This window comes from Ranitomeya imitator, chromosome 9 (genome assembly GCF_032444005.1).
Source record: "Ranitomeya imitator isolate aRanImi1 chromosome 9, aRanImi1.pri, whole genome shotgun sequence".
NCBI classification, from domain to species: Eukaryota; Metazoa; Chordata; class Amphibia; order Anura; family Dendrobatidae; genus Ranitomeya; species Ranitomeya imitator.
In genome coordinates this window covers 26,485,414-26,499,140 of record NC_091290.1, presented here as the reverse complement: position 1 = coordinate 26,499,140, position 13,727 = coordinate 26,485,414, and the positions used below count along the sequence as shown (strand labels likewise).

The window sequence follows — 13,727 nt, the reverse complement described above, 5'->3', positions numbered from 1 at the left end:
AGTGTTAAACGGAGAGTATGACCAACATGGTTAAAACACAATGGGGAGGGGAGACAGGACACACACCCCCATCACCAGTATTATATCACAGAGGTGCACTCACTATTCTGCAGGTGTAGTCACTATACATTTGTAATCCAGAGTTACATCCTGTATTATACTCCAGAGCTGCACTCACTATTCTGCTGGTGCAGTCACTGTGTACATACAGGATGTAACTCAGGATCAGTAATGTATTATACCCAAGAGCTGCACTCACTATTCTCCTGGAACAGTCACCGTTTACATATATTACTTATTTTAAGTTACATTCTCCCTTTTCTTTGAGCTAAAGAATGGTGGAACTGGATTGCAAACACGTAGGTGTGAAGAGGCACGGAACAGTTTCACCTTGCCAAGGGTGCACCGAGCACCTGTGCTTGGTTTGTACAGTTATTCTGTGCTGACAGACTACCTTTAATTTGTGTACTTGTCAGCATTCAAAGAGTATGTGCTCATCAGATGTACAGTGCTGAGCTCTATTCTACAAATGTTTCATGCCAGAATATGGCAAGAACCACTACATGAAAAACATTAGTCCATCATTACTTTAAAGAACATGAGTGTCAGAAATTGCTAGAACTTGAAGAAATCCTCAAGTGGTGTTAAAAAAACCATCAATTGCTAGGAGGAAACACTAATGTGGAGCACCACAGGAAAGGAAAACCAAGAATTACCTCTGCTGCAGAGGATAAGTTCATTAGTTACCAGACCAAAAAAAAAAAAAAAACACACTGCTATGATCCCAGTTAACAAATGATGCTGACATATCTCAGCATCAACTGTCCAAGACTTCGAGGTGCAAGGTTATGGCCTATATGCTGCAAAGAAATCACTACTTAAAACCACAATCAAGAAGAGACTTGTTTGGCCCAAGCAACACTAGAATGAGTCAGTACAAATCTACATATACACACACATCAAGTACCAAAAATCTTTTTTTTTTCTTCTCATTTTACGAGTCATGTTTTTGAGACATAGAAAGCAGAGCAGGTTGATTCTGCATGTCTGGTGTCTACTGAAGCATGGAGGTGAGGGTGTGATGGCGGTTTACAGGTGAAACGGTTTAAAATTCAGGGAACAATAACCCAGCATGGCGACTACAGCAACATCATCCCCTTTAGTATGGCCATCATTTGTTTTACAACAGGAGAAGGATCGAGAGCACATCCAGGCTAAGTGCCCAACTGGGGGACCCCCTAGATCAGTCATGAGGCCTCTCATACAACCAAGTCAGATCTCATGCTTTGCAGAGTACGGGGCAACACCACTGAAACACGTTTCTGCAAACAGATTCAAGTGGCATTTATTTGATCTAATGCAGTAGGGTATTAAAGGGTCAATACTGACTTTTAGGCTGCCGTCACACTAGCAGTATTTGTTCAGTATTTTACATCCGTATTTGCAAGCCAAAACCAGGAGTGGGTGATAAATACAGAAATGGTGCATATGTTTCTATTATAGTTTTCCTCTATTTGTTCCACTCCTGGTTTTGGCTTACAAATACTGATGTAAAATACTGACCAAATACTGATAGAAAGTCTAAGGCTGCCGTCACACTACTTCCAGTAAGATTTAACACATTCGAGTTTGCTACATGTGTTTCTGTACTTCTACCCCTTTGTGGCTTTCCAGCCTTCAGTCTGAATCCAGAGGTGCACATTCCAATAGAAACCAAATGCACGAACAGACGTTTCCAAACTTAGTCCGATACTGTACCTTACTTATCTTGTACTGATCATGGAGTGCAGCTCAGGAGCTAAAACAGGTAATCCTTGCATGTGTTACAGCTGTCGAACAGCCACGAGACATTGAAGCTGGAGACTTTCTTTTTTGAGCACGCTCGGATAACGCCTTTTCCAAGAACGTTCGCTCATCACTAGTGATTTATAATGACTGGACACCAAGGTTTGACAAACATTTTATAGTCTTCCTTTACTGTAGATGCATTAGACATTAAGGCTATGTGCCCACGTTGCAGAATAGAAGCAGATTTTTCTGCTTCAAATCCACACTTCCTTTGCCAAGAAAAATGTTTGTGGATTTTAAACGCATTTTTGTCACGGTTTTCAAGCATTTTTGTTGCGTTTTTTCCCCAAGCGTTTTCCTATACAACTCTATGGTGGCAGAATCGCCTTAATATTAATGAACATGCTGCATATTTTTACGCAATGCGATTACGCTGCAGAAAAACATGCAGCATGGGAACAGCAATTGCAGAATTCTATTAAAATTAATGGGATGCATTTTGTGAGCTTTAAGCGTTTCCGCAGCAGAAAAACATGACAAAAACTCAACGTGGGCACAGCCTAAAGTTTATCATTTACATCTGTAAAGACCCAAAACCTAGTCCTGTGCAGAGTCCTCCTAAACATTGTACAAAAAGAAGAGACGGGCGCGGACAAGGAGTAGAAATGAATGGATTGCACTTTAATAACAAGATTCTTACATAAGATCTAAAGTATTAAAAACAAAAAACAAAACACGACAACACTGCACACGTAGATCCATCAGCAGCAAACACTCCGTCACCTCCAGTCTCCAGGTGTAAGACAGTCATAGATCACTACATGTATAGATGACAACCACACATTCATTCCTCCACAATGTAACATTTACATAATTCATTTAGTTACAAGTCACGTCCTGTACCCCCGTATGTAGAGGAGCTTAAAAAAAAAAAAAAAAAAAAAAAAAAAAAACTGTACTCCAGAGCTGCATTTGTAATTCTGCTGACTTCAGTCAGTGTACTATCCGCTGTGGCAGACAAAGTGTGTCAGGCCATACTATACTTATAAGTGACGCAGACCTACTGTAATACAGGAGCATTACATCAAGGGTATGGTCATAATGATAAGTAGCAGAACTGTGAATACAGCTCTGGATAGGACTTAAAAACAAAAAGGAAATGCAATATATTTCACTCGATTATAGGACCTCCGCAGAAGGGGCAAAGTATCAACACAACTGTGACAGATTGTCAACAGTAATCAGATTTTTTTTTTAAAAAACACAGCTCTGGTTGCAACTAGAGAACACAAAAAAAAAAAAAAAAAAAAAAGCAATGTAGACTCTAAAATGCAATATATTCAACAACTATCCGCTCAGCTGAGACATTGCAGTGTACAAAGCAGCCTAAGCTCATGTCTCCTCCAGAGCTGCATTCACAATGTCACAGCTCGATGTGATATTCAGTTCAGCCAGTTTTTTTGCTAGTAAAATGCAATACGTTATCTAAGTTATAGGATATGGTACAAGGGCAGGTTATGCATACACGCAGGCTGTGACATATTGCAAACAAGCAGAATTATGAATGCAGCTCAGGATGTGACCGCAGCATGTTTTTCCAACTACCAAGTGTAGAGCTTTATTTTAATTTTTAACCCCGCAGGAGGCAGCTCTCAGGCAGATACCGTCACACACGTCAAGTATCACAATGTTTATTTCATAGATACAAGTATATAAAATCAGGGCATGAACAGGTTTTGATAAATTACTCAGTTTCAGTACTACGAGGACCAATTCATTTTTTTTTTCCTCCCCTCAGCATTGTAAGCATCGCTTTCCAGGGCAGTGATCGATCTTTCAAAATGGAGCAGAATTTGTGCAAGTAAACCAGGTGTATATATATATTTTTTTTTTTCCTTTTTTTTTTTTTTCTCCTTAGATATTTTTTTCTATTTTTGATTTTTTTTTTATACATTTTTTAAAGATTTGTGCACTTGCCCAGGCTCGAAGATATTAAAATCTAGCACAAAGAAAAAAAAAAAAAAAAAAGCCCATTACTAGAGGTAGAAATACAGGCAATATATACTATACGGCAACAACCATCGATTTACAGTTATAGATTCACTGTAACAACCAAATATTGCAACAACTCAAGTAATCACTGAGCAAAGTGCATCTACAGTATTCAGTGTTGCTAATCAGGTTTTGCTTTTTTATTTTTTTTTTTTCCTTCTCAATTTTGGCAGCAGAGTCCTTCCCATTGACCAGCGTCTGTTGAGAACTTGGGGTGTAATTATTGCATGCTGCTTATCATACACGGATCTAAACATTACAGATACTCTAAAAAATATTGCATGGCTGACTGATTAAGACGTTACACTTTAAAAACCTGTTTTGTTTTTTAGGCAGAAGGATCCTTAGTTGACATGCCTCGTTCCATTAGATATTGCAACGAAAAAAGAAAAAAAAAAATTAATAAAAACAAAACGTTACAGCGGAATGGTGTTTTCGCAGTGGTTAGGTCAAAAGAAACGCAGTTTACATCATAGCAACAGTATGTCTGCACAACGTTTAAGGCTTTGGCTGGTTCTTTAGTCGGCCTCTTCCTCGGATTCTTCTTCTTCTGCCGTCTCCAGCCATGTCAGCCACTGGTTCACCTGCAAAGGAAAAAATATATATATTATATACAAGATATATATCAATCAAGTAGGACTCGGGCCTGACATGTGGATAACTGGTGGGAGATATTATGCAGTTTCACAAAACTTGAACCTGCCATTCCACTATTAGTTACAATCGACGACCACTGTAAAGGAAGTTGTAAGGAGATCGATCTCTAAAAATGTGTCAAAAACAAAAAAATATCCAGCTGCATGTAATTTTGCATAAAAGTTACTAGATGAACTTGCAGCTGCAAGTGCACAAGCATTGTATATACAAACTAGGAGGCGCTAAGCCAATTTACGTTGCAGCCCCCATGATCATGTTTGCACCCTGTAACTGGGGTCAATGTCATCATTACAGGGGAAATCCTCAACAATCCCAGGTGTGTTCTACAACTGGATGTAGCAGTTTACCCCTTCATGCCTCACCAAAATAATATAATCTTTATTATACCAACAAAAACACAGGGTGCCTGTAGACTGTCATGACCGCCATGGGCCAAATTAAGAGACTAATACCATTAAGGGTCTGTGCATACGAATTGGTTTTATTGCAATTTTATTTTTTTGTGAAGAGGTCACAAAACCCTGAAGAATTTCCTAGTACCAGCAACGTGAATGAGGTTCCTCAACACTCATGCACAGGTTGCTTATTTTTTTTCTTACATGTCAATTCGTTCTGTGTTTTTTTGCTGCAGATTTCACCCATACTAATGAATGGGAAAAGTGAAGGAGAAATGTTATGCTGGTTTTTCCTGCCAACACAACAATTTGCAGATTTTCTGCTGCAATTAGTGAACATGTACATACCCCAAGGTTACCTTCCAAAGTTATAGAGCAGTGCCAATTTGCACGTTTCCCCCCCATGGAGCATTGCTAATAGGTCTCTACACACAACCGAAGTCCGTAGACTAAGGACTCATGAGTTTATTTTCAGTCCATGTCTGCAATGGACCTTACATGGATCAGTGTTCGCCCATGTGCTAGTGCAGGTCCAAGTGGAAAAAACAAAAAAACAAAACAGCCCAGTTCATGAACCACAATAAACTCATGTGCCCACACCAGTTATCTATGCAGATCAGTGTGAGGAGACATTCACGTCCACAACCTGCAAATGTGATTGTGTGAAAAGTTCAGGGTTTGTCGAAAGTTACAACTTATTTCCCCCACCAAAAAGTTCTGCTACCATCTTACCTGGAATAAAGCTTTTCCTTTCCCAGGAAACTCCTGTGTGATGTCTTCCTTCCATGCCAAAAAGGCTTCCTCTTCTAGAATCTCCATATCGTAGAAATGGACAAAGAAGCGCAGTAACATGCCTGAAACCACAAGACAACACATGTTAGGGAGGCAGGAGATGCACGACAGCAGCCACAGTGCAGGTATGACGAGGAGAGGGGTGACCGTACCTTTGGGGAAGTTTTTACCGTAGCAGTGCACCTGAAGGGCATAGAGGGCACTGACTTGCAATTCCACATGGTCATGGAGGAACTTCTGCATCACCGGTTTAAAAGACAGCAGCAGCTGCTTCTCCTGCTCCAGCAGCTCCTTTGATGGCGCTGCCGTCTGATCATCATCATCGATTGGGCAAACATCATTAGAAATGTACTGTAAAAAGCTGAAGGGAAGCAAAGAGGGAAAATAAGTCAAAAGGGATCAACTCACAAAGACTTATCGGCGTATGTTTGGTCCCGGCTACGTGTGAACACGCGCTTTTCTTTCAGGATACTCACCTGGTCATCAAAATATTCACAAATCCTTTATCTACATGAAGTTTAGGAGAAATGTTATCCTTAATCCACTTGTAGATGGTTTGTGGTGACGGATCCATCTTGATTTGTTTTAACAACTCTTTCTCCAGTTTCATCAAAGGAAATAAGAAGCTCAAGCCCTTTCCTTCAAGGATCTCCAGCATGCGGTCCTTGTTCTGGTCGATTTCTAGGGGTAAGGAGAAACAAGGATCAGTCATCTACCATTGTGGCATATCATGTATTAGTACTAAAAAGGGGGTGACCATTTTATAAAATGATGGCACCCTGACACAGCTGTGATATACACTGTGAAAGGAACAATAATTGGAAAACCCCTGCAAGTGTCTTCACATGACACAGCTTGTGGCACAGCCAGGTGACCCATGCAATGTACGGAGGAAAGTGAACATAAGCCGAAGTTGCAACTCCTTTGTTCCCAGGATCAGTGAAGGACCCCCAAGTTTTCGACAATGATGGCATATCCGGTAAGGTTCTGTTTAGACCGTGCAGTTTTCAGGGCATGCCACGTACAGATTTTGCAATCGTAACCGTGGTAGGTCCGTACCGCAGTTTCACAGCCAAGCACACTCACCCGGTAACATCTTCTGCATATTCACTTTGCTCTGCTGGAACAGCTCCGTCAGCCAATCTCGATCTTTAAGCTTGGCCAGTTGCTGAAGGCAGAGTAGGAACAAAGGAAAATGGGTGCCATTCTCCAAGGGCTGAGCCAGTTCAGAAATGCTCACCAGGTCAGCAATTATGGCCCGAGCTGCAAATTGTGCCAGGTAAGATTTCACCAGGGGTATGTCCACCTCCAGTTTTGGGCATTGGTCCAGCACATTTAGAAAAGCCTGTAAAAAAAAAAAAAAAAAAAACGATGTGGTCAGTGACAGGAGCACAGCGTCTCGGCAGACCTGAACAGGACGCCCCGCTTTACCTGCATGAAGTTGTCACTGGTGGCCACACCTTCTTGCCGCAGGATCCCGATCAGAGAGCTCGCGCGATCCTTGTCTTCATCGGACCGATCTAGTGATTGAAGGATGATCCTACTGATCATTTCTGGGATGAAGTGTTTGGGCGCTCTCATTTCTTTCACGCTGTTTATGGCATCGTCAGCATTCCCATTGTTCAAGTACTCCGTCACAAATGCTTCCTGACAGCATAAAATAAAATGCAGACTATTAAAGGTCAGACTCCGAAGGATGGCAAAAAGATGGTGACAACATGGGCACGGCAATCGGACTGGTAACCTCATCTGCAAGGGGTTCTTGAGGTCCAAGGGACCTACTGCACCTGGGCATTACCCCTCTTGAAATTACATTTTAACGCTTCAAATTTTTTTTTTACAGATTTCCTTTCATCAGAGCAGCATGATGTAGGGACAGAAATCCCGATTCCAGCTTTGCATAGTGTCAACCTCCTAGTAGCAGCAGAATACACCCATGGTTTCCTGTGTCTCCCCCAATGAAGAGGGAGAAACCCCAATTCCAGCGATGTGTCACTTACTAGGCTGAGTTTTTATCAGAAGATCATCACTAAAGGACTAGCTGTCTCAAACCTCCTGGTCCAGCCACACATTCAACACGATTGGCAGCTTCCTGTGTACACTGCATAGGCAGAAAGCAGCCAATCAGTGGTGTGGGTGGGGTTATACAGGCCTCAGCATTCGAGCTCTGCAGCAGAGAATACTGATGCCATCACAACTACTTACACCCAAAAAACTAAGTGACATCGCTGGAATCAGGCTCTCTGCCACTACATCATACTGCTCTTAGAATAGTCAAAAAAAGCCTGCTGACATTTCCTTCAAGTGGAGAGTAAAGACCTTAAGCGACCTCTTAGGTTGGCGAAATTAAAGGATCTTGGTAAGAGGAATACAACAATTCCTTAATCTCTAGAGTGTCCTTAAGACCATGTTCACACGGAGCATTCGGTGCAGAATTTCTGCAGCTGAGTAAATTTTAACTAATCTCATCGACACATTGGTGATATGTGCGGTGTGAAATCTGCATGTAATGCAAACACGCAATGTGTGAACTATGCCTAACTATCCTGAAATCCAAGAAGTATAGTTTCTCCTTCCGGAGATCGACATGCTAAGCATGCCGAGATGAGGAGACTTAAAGCCGCAATGCTCCTCTGGGTAATATGCTAATTATGCAAATTGTCTCTTCAGAGAGGAAGAGAACTAGAACTTTAGTGCCACCTATTGGAAGGTAGCAGTCCTAAAAGTCAATGTTGTAGGATTGCTACCTTCCAATAGGTGGCACTAGAGTTCTAGCTCTCTTCCTTTCTTAAGAGAATTTGCATAATTAACTATTCTGAGACCCGGACATCTCCCAACCTACTATTGGAGGGAGTGTCAATCACCATGTGCCACACTGCTTGCTTTCTAGCCATCGGTGGGGTCGCCAGCACCCAATAGTTTCAGTTTTTGGCTTCAACTTGACCAACTTTTTGCTAGAAATGCTCTACACACCAACAGCCCGACTCCAGTCACTTACAGTCAGTTTAAGCAGCTCTTCTTTCGATGGTGGAGGCTTCTTCACGCTCTTGGCAGGCTTCTCTTGGATGGGTGGTGGATTGGTTTTCAGGCCAAGCTGAGGAGTCTGTCCCATAGGTGGCGTTTGCGTGCGAGGGGGCATAATGCTTATCTGAGGCGGAAGCTTTGGCACTTGGTTTTTATTCATTAGGAAAGACTGAGCCGGTCTCAAGCTGATCTGGAAAGCAATTTTTTTTTTTTTTGGAGGGGGATGGTCAGAAATGATAAAATTACCCTTTAAACAAAACCCACACATTTCAATTACTGAATGGTAAGAATGCCCTCATATCTCATAATCTTGCTCAAAGGACACTGGATACTCCAGAAAAAGGAGATAGCTGTGAAGATTAGGGTGAAGGGGCAGGAAGTTAGAAAGTAAGAAAAAGATGAGGGGGGGTAAAAGAGGAGATGCCAGTTTCTGTCCTCGTAATAACGCGTCTTTTCTTAATCATCGGGCATAATCATCTCCCCCATTGTCGGGGATACGTACCTCATCTGCATTAAGCTGTCCTTTTTTAATGAACCGAGGAGGCATATCTTTGGACTGTCCTTGCTGCGATAAGAGCCCCTGACTCTGATACAAAGGACCTTGTCCCTTTAAAAGCAAAACAAAAAAAATATATTTATTAAAATTTTTATATATTATATTAATATGCACAATTAAGTAGGAAGATACAATCTTGACCATGCAACTTTTAAGGTACAGTCACACTAAGCGACGCTGCAGCGATACCGACAACGATGTCGATCGCTGCAGCATCGCTGTTTGGTCGCTGGAGAGCTGTCACACAGACAGCTCTCCAGCGACCAACGATCCCGAGGTCCCCGGTAACCAGGGTAAACAACGGGTTACTAAGCGCAGGGCCGCGCTTAGTAACCCGATGTTTACCCTGGTTACCAGAGTAAACATTAAAAAAACAACCACCACATACTTACCTTCAGCTGTCTGTCCTCCGGCGCTCTGCTTCTCTGCACTGTCAGCGCCGGTCAGCCAGAAAGCAGAGCGGTGACGTCACCGCTCTGCTTTCTAGCTGGCTGGCGCTGACACAGGAGGAGTGCAGAGAAGCACAGCGCCGGAGGACAGACAGCTGAAGGCAAGTATGTAGTGTTTGTTTTTTTAACGTTTACGCTGGTAACCAGGGTAAACATCGGGTTACTAAGCGCGGCCCTGCGCTTAGTAGCCCGATGTTGACCCTGGTTACCAGTGAAGACATCGCTGGTTCGGTGTCACACACGCCGATCCAGCGATGTCAGCGGGAAGTTTAGCAACGAAATAAAGTTCTGGACTTTCCTCAGCGACCAACGATCTCCCAGCAGGGGCCTGATCGTTGGTCGCTGTCACACCACGATTTCCTACGTCACAAAAAGCAACGATATCGTTATGTGTGATGGTACCTTAACGCTTTAGGACTGCCATTAAAAAAAAAACAAAAAAAAAAACCACAGGAGATACTGACTATTACGGCAAACCTGGTGCTTTTTCCAGTAGTCGAAACATGAAATAGTAGCCCAAAACTATTAAGTTGCCAAGTTTGTTGGCCCCTTTGTGTTCTGCATCAGACTGGATACTCTTACAAGGCACCATAGAAGCCTAGTTAGAATTGGCATCAAAACCTTACCTGGCTTTTCATGAACGTTTTTCCTCCAATTTCACCAAACTGGGACTGTACAGGAGGTATGATGTGCCCACCATGCCCATTGAACAGCTGATTTGAGCGATGACGTCCTAAGGTTGGAGAGAACCTGTCCTGTATAACTCCAGGACCAGTGCCTATTCCGCTGCCTGAAGAAACATGCTGTCGTCAGTACAAAAATCAGGTAAGAATAGTTAGGAATTCCCAAAGCAGAACACCCCCACCTGGCATTTGCCTAAACATGTCAGCAAGTCCTCCAAGAGGGTCCCGGTCAAGCTTCATTCTTGGTGGCATGAATGGTCCTTCCAAAAAGAAGTCAGTACGCATTCCTTGCGACATAGGAGCAGGAATAAAGACTCCTAGATCCTATGGGAAAGAACAGCATTGATGTGACAGATCTCACAGGGTTAAAATAAGATATCCTTGTACTTGTGACCGATCACGGAACCAAAAAGGTTCTGCTCGAATCACTTACTTTCACTGCATCTTGGCGGATTTGTGTGATAGTCTTTGGTCCATTGTCAATGAAAGCTTTGCGAGGAACCCAACCGTTTTCTCGCAACTCCACAGTATCCTACAAAAGACAAAAATATTTTATAGGCAGGAGCCCTAAAATATGAATCAAGAAGTGCAAATCTTCTAGGAAATTGGCTATGATGCTGAACACAAATTCATGAAAAACACACTTACTTGCAGCAGGAAACGAATCCTTGCTGGCAAATCCTTACAAGACTTCAAGGCGCACATCCGGGCAAAGTACTGATCCATTAAGGACTAGAGGGAAGAAAAAACAAAAACCAAGTGGTCACAGTATTCTTGAAGGTTTACAGCGATGGTGACCATATATAAATGATCATATACATACCTTGGCTTTTTCATGGTCTAATCTAGGCCCCACAGTCCTCATTATCTGACAGAGACACTCCAAATCCTCTCCCATGTCCTTAAGTTGGACTCTCTTCTTCTTTTCCAAAAGCTAATGAATGTAAATCGTACAACGTGAATAGACTAAAAAAGGTTCACACACACTAGTCTGAAATCATAGACTATAGGGTACAAAGCAACCTATAGGGGGCTTTGAAGTGCAGTTATAGTGAATGCATGCGACAAATACACACACACTCTCCATGCTGATATATTAAAGGCTCATATTAGGTACTGCCCAATGTGGGCGAGTCCTCATTGAGCCTTAGGAAACTTGGAAAATGCCATTTACCTACAGATATAGTGTTAATCTGCATGCCAATGCTGCCTGGCCACCTTACAGAAAGAGCGGCTACTGGGAGAAAAACAAACTCATTTCTTTCCTCCTGGGAGCCGCTGGCTTTCAGTCATGTGGTCGGGCACAGAGCAGCTACAGTCATCGCTCACTATACTGGACCCTTGGAGTTTGAACGCTTGCTCAACAGTGCATTTGCGAAGAGCTGGCTATCCAAGTGACAGGCCAAGCTTAGAGCATAGCAAGCGGTGCCTGTGGTCGATCTGTGCATGACTGAAAGCCGACAGGTTCCAGAAAGAAAGAAGATCTCGCGGTAGCTGCACTTTCTAAAAGGCGGCCAGGCAGCATTGTAACACTACTGACAAGAAGATTAATAGCATTTTCCCCAAGGCGTCAGGTCTGTTAAAGGCCCCAAAGCAGTCCAGACATAACGTCTTGGACCTGTTAGGTCACCAGCCTATGGATTTAATCATTAGCCCTATTTTAGTGTAAGGTACATGAGCTGAAGATTTTGCAGTGTCCCCATACTTACTGTTTTGATGCACTTATGAAGGATAGATTCATGAATAAGGTCAAGCTTGCCAAGCTCCCCAATAAACTTGATGTTTCCCAGCATCTTGATTTTGGCAATAGCTCTTTGTTCCTCTTCCTCAGGGAGGAGGGGGCTGTCTCTTTTGTCATATACTGCAGAAAACACAAACAAAAGACGGACACCACGTTACAGACACATGAAGAGAACTTTCCTCCAAAGAGCCATGGACACGCTGCACACTTACAATCAACATTTTTCGATCTGTTCTCAAACTCATCTTGAAGTTTTGAAATTAGGAGGCGTCTAAACGTCTGAGGAAAAATTAAAAACAAGCACCGTGTGGTTTGTAGTTGATAGAAAGTATAAAAAAAAAAAAAAAAAAACACATGAAAACAACAATGAAACCGATAAGCGAGGCTATGGATTGATAGGAGACCACACTCACTGTGCTTTGCTTCTGCCCTGGTTGACCCTCGGTTGGTGGGCCGTCAAAGTTTGGTGCATCTTCTGCTAATCGCAGACATAGCTGAGCGTAGAGTGAGCTGTACTTTGGCTCTTCGAGGGCTTTGTCTACAATCTGAGAAGACAAAGATCATGCATTAGTAAAGAGCAGGATTAATCTGTGCACTTTTTTTCTTTTTTTTTACATCTTATTCCACAACACCATAAATAAGATTCATTATTCCAAGTGTCCAGTGGCTCATTAACACGAGAAAATTAGTTTATACAAGGCTGATTTCTAAGCATCAGACTAAAGGTACCTTCACACTCAGCGACGCTGTAGCGATACAGACAACGATGTCGATCGCTGCAGCGTCGCTGTTTGGTCGCTGGAGAGCTGTCACACAGACCGCTCTCCAGCGACCAACGATCCCGAGGTCCCCGGGTAACCAGGGTAAACATCGGGTTACTAAGCGCGGCCCTGCGCTTAGTAACCCGATGTTTACCCTGGTTACCAGTGAAGACATCGCTGGATCGGTGTCACACACGCCGATCCAGCGATGTCTGCAGGGAGTCCAGCGACGAAATAAAGTTCTGGACTTTCCTCAGCGACCAACGATCTCCCAGCAGGGGCCTGATCGTTGGTCGCTGTCACACAGAACGATTTCCTTAACGATATCATTGCTACGTCACAAAAAGCAACGATATCGTTATGTGTGAAGGTACCTTTAAATACAATAGTCGTATAAGTGTCCCTGCGGACAGAAGTCATACCCCAACTACCCCATACACATGAATGCTAAACAGAGGGGAGAGCAGAGGAATCCGGCACCTAAATATCTGGGGAGGTATGAATACCCCCAATCCCAACCCTATACATATCAGATGGTGCACAGCACATCATGATGTCTGATGGCATTAAAAAGGCCTTAGCATCCACAGCTGCAGTTTTTTCTGTTAAAAGCAAAATGTGCTCACGGCTTTACTCACTGACCCCAAATCCAGCACTGTCACTGACTTCAGCAATTTAGACCATAAAACAGAGGCAGAAACTCTGCGCTGAACCCAGGGAGGGCGAGGAAATCAATTTTTGTTTTGCTTTAAACTGAAGATGGGGGATAAAGGTTATTCCTGAAATGCATGGGCAGCACGGTGGCTCAGTGGTTAGCACTGTAGCCTTG

The 13,727-nt window shown here is 42.9% G+C and overlaps 1 protein-coding gene and 1 non-coding gene across 3 annotated transcripts in view; both read right to left on the bottom strand.

Moving 5' to 3' along the window:
- Window positions 1–3,463: 3,463 nt before the first annotated feature.
- The window catches only part of EIF4G2 (eukaryotic translation initiation factor 4 gamma 2), a 30,825-nt gene continuing 20,561 nt past the window's right edge, over window positions 3,464–13,727 (bottom strand). For both annotated transcript variants that reach the window (XM_069740473.1, XM_069740472.1), the window contains 16 exons: window positions 12,551–12,682; window positions 12,350–12,416; window positions 12,106–12,257; window positions 11,220–11,330; window positions 11,045–11,128; window positions 10,830–10,928; window positions 10,579–10,720; window positions 10,340–10,503; window positions 9,211–9,315; window positions 8,683–8,898; window positions 7,116–7,331; window positions 6,771–7,029; window positions 6,161–6,365; window positions 5,837–6,045; window positions 5,625–5,746; window positions 3,464–4,424 (listed from right to left, as the gene is read on the bottom strand). In XM_069740473.1, the coding sequence (XP_069596574.1) occupies window positions 4,359–4,424; window positions 5,625–5,746; window positions 5,837–6,045; window positions 6,161–6,365; window positions 6,771–7,029; window positions 7,116–7,331; window positions 8,683–8,898; window positions 9,211–9,315; window positions 10,340–10,503; window positions 10,579–10,720; window positions 10,830–10,928; window positions 11,045–11,128; window positions 11,220–11,330; window positions 12,106–12,189 (2,082 nt within the window). In that variant the 5' untranslated portion in view covers window positions 12,190–12,257; window positions 12,350–12,416; window positions 12,551–12,682 and the 3' untranslated portion in view covers window positions 3,464–4,358. The remainder of the gene's footprint in view (window positions 4,425–5,624; window positions 5,747–5,836; window positions 6,046–6,160; window positions 6,366–6,770; window positions 7,030–7,115; window positions 7,332–8,682; window positions 8,899–9,210; window positions 9,316–10,339; window positions 10,504–10,578; window positions 10,721–10,829; window positions 10,929–11,044; window positions 11,129–11,219; window positions 11,331–12,105; window positions 12,258–12,349; window positions 12,417–12,550; window positions 12,683–13,727) is intronic.
- LOC138649897 (small nucleolar RNA SNORD97) lies at window positions 8,998–9,179 on the bottom strand. Its single transcript, XR_011315402.1, has one exon. It is a non-coding gene; the product is annotated as a small nucleolar RNA SNORD97 (small nucleolar RNA).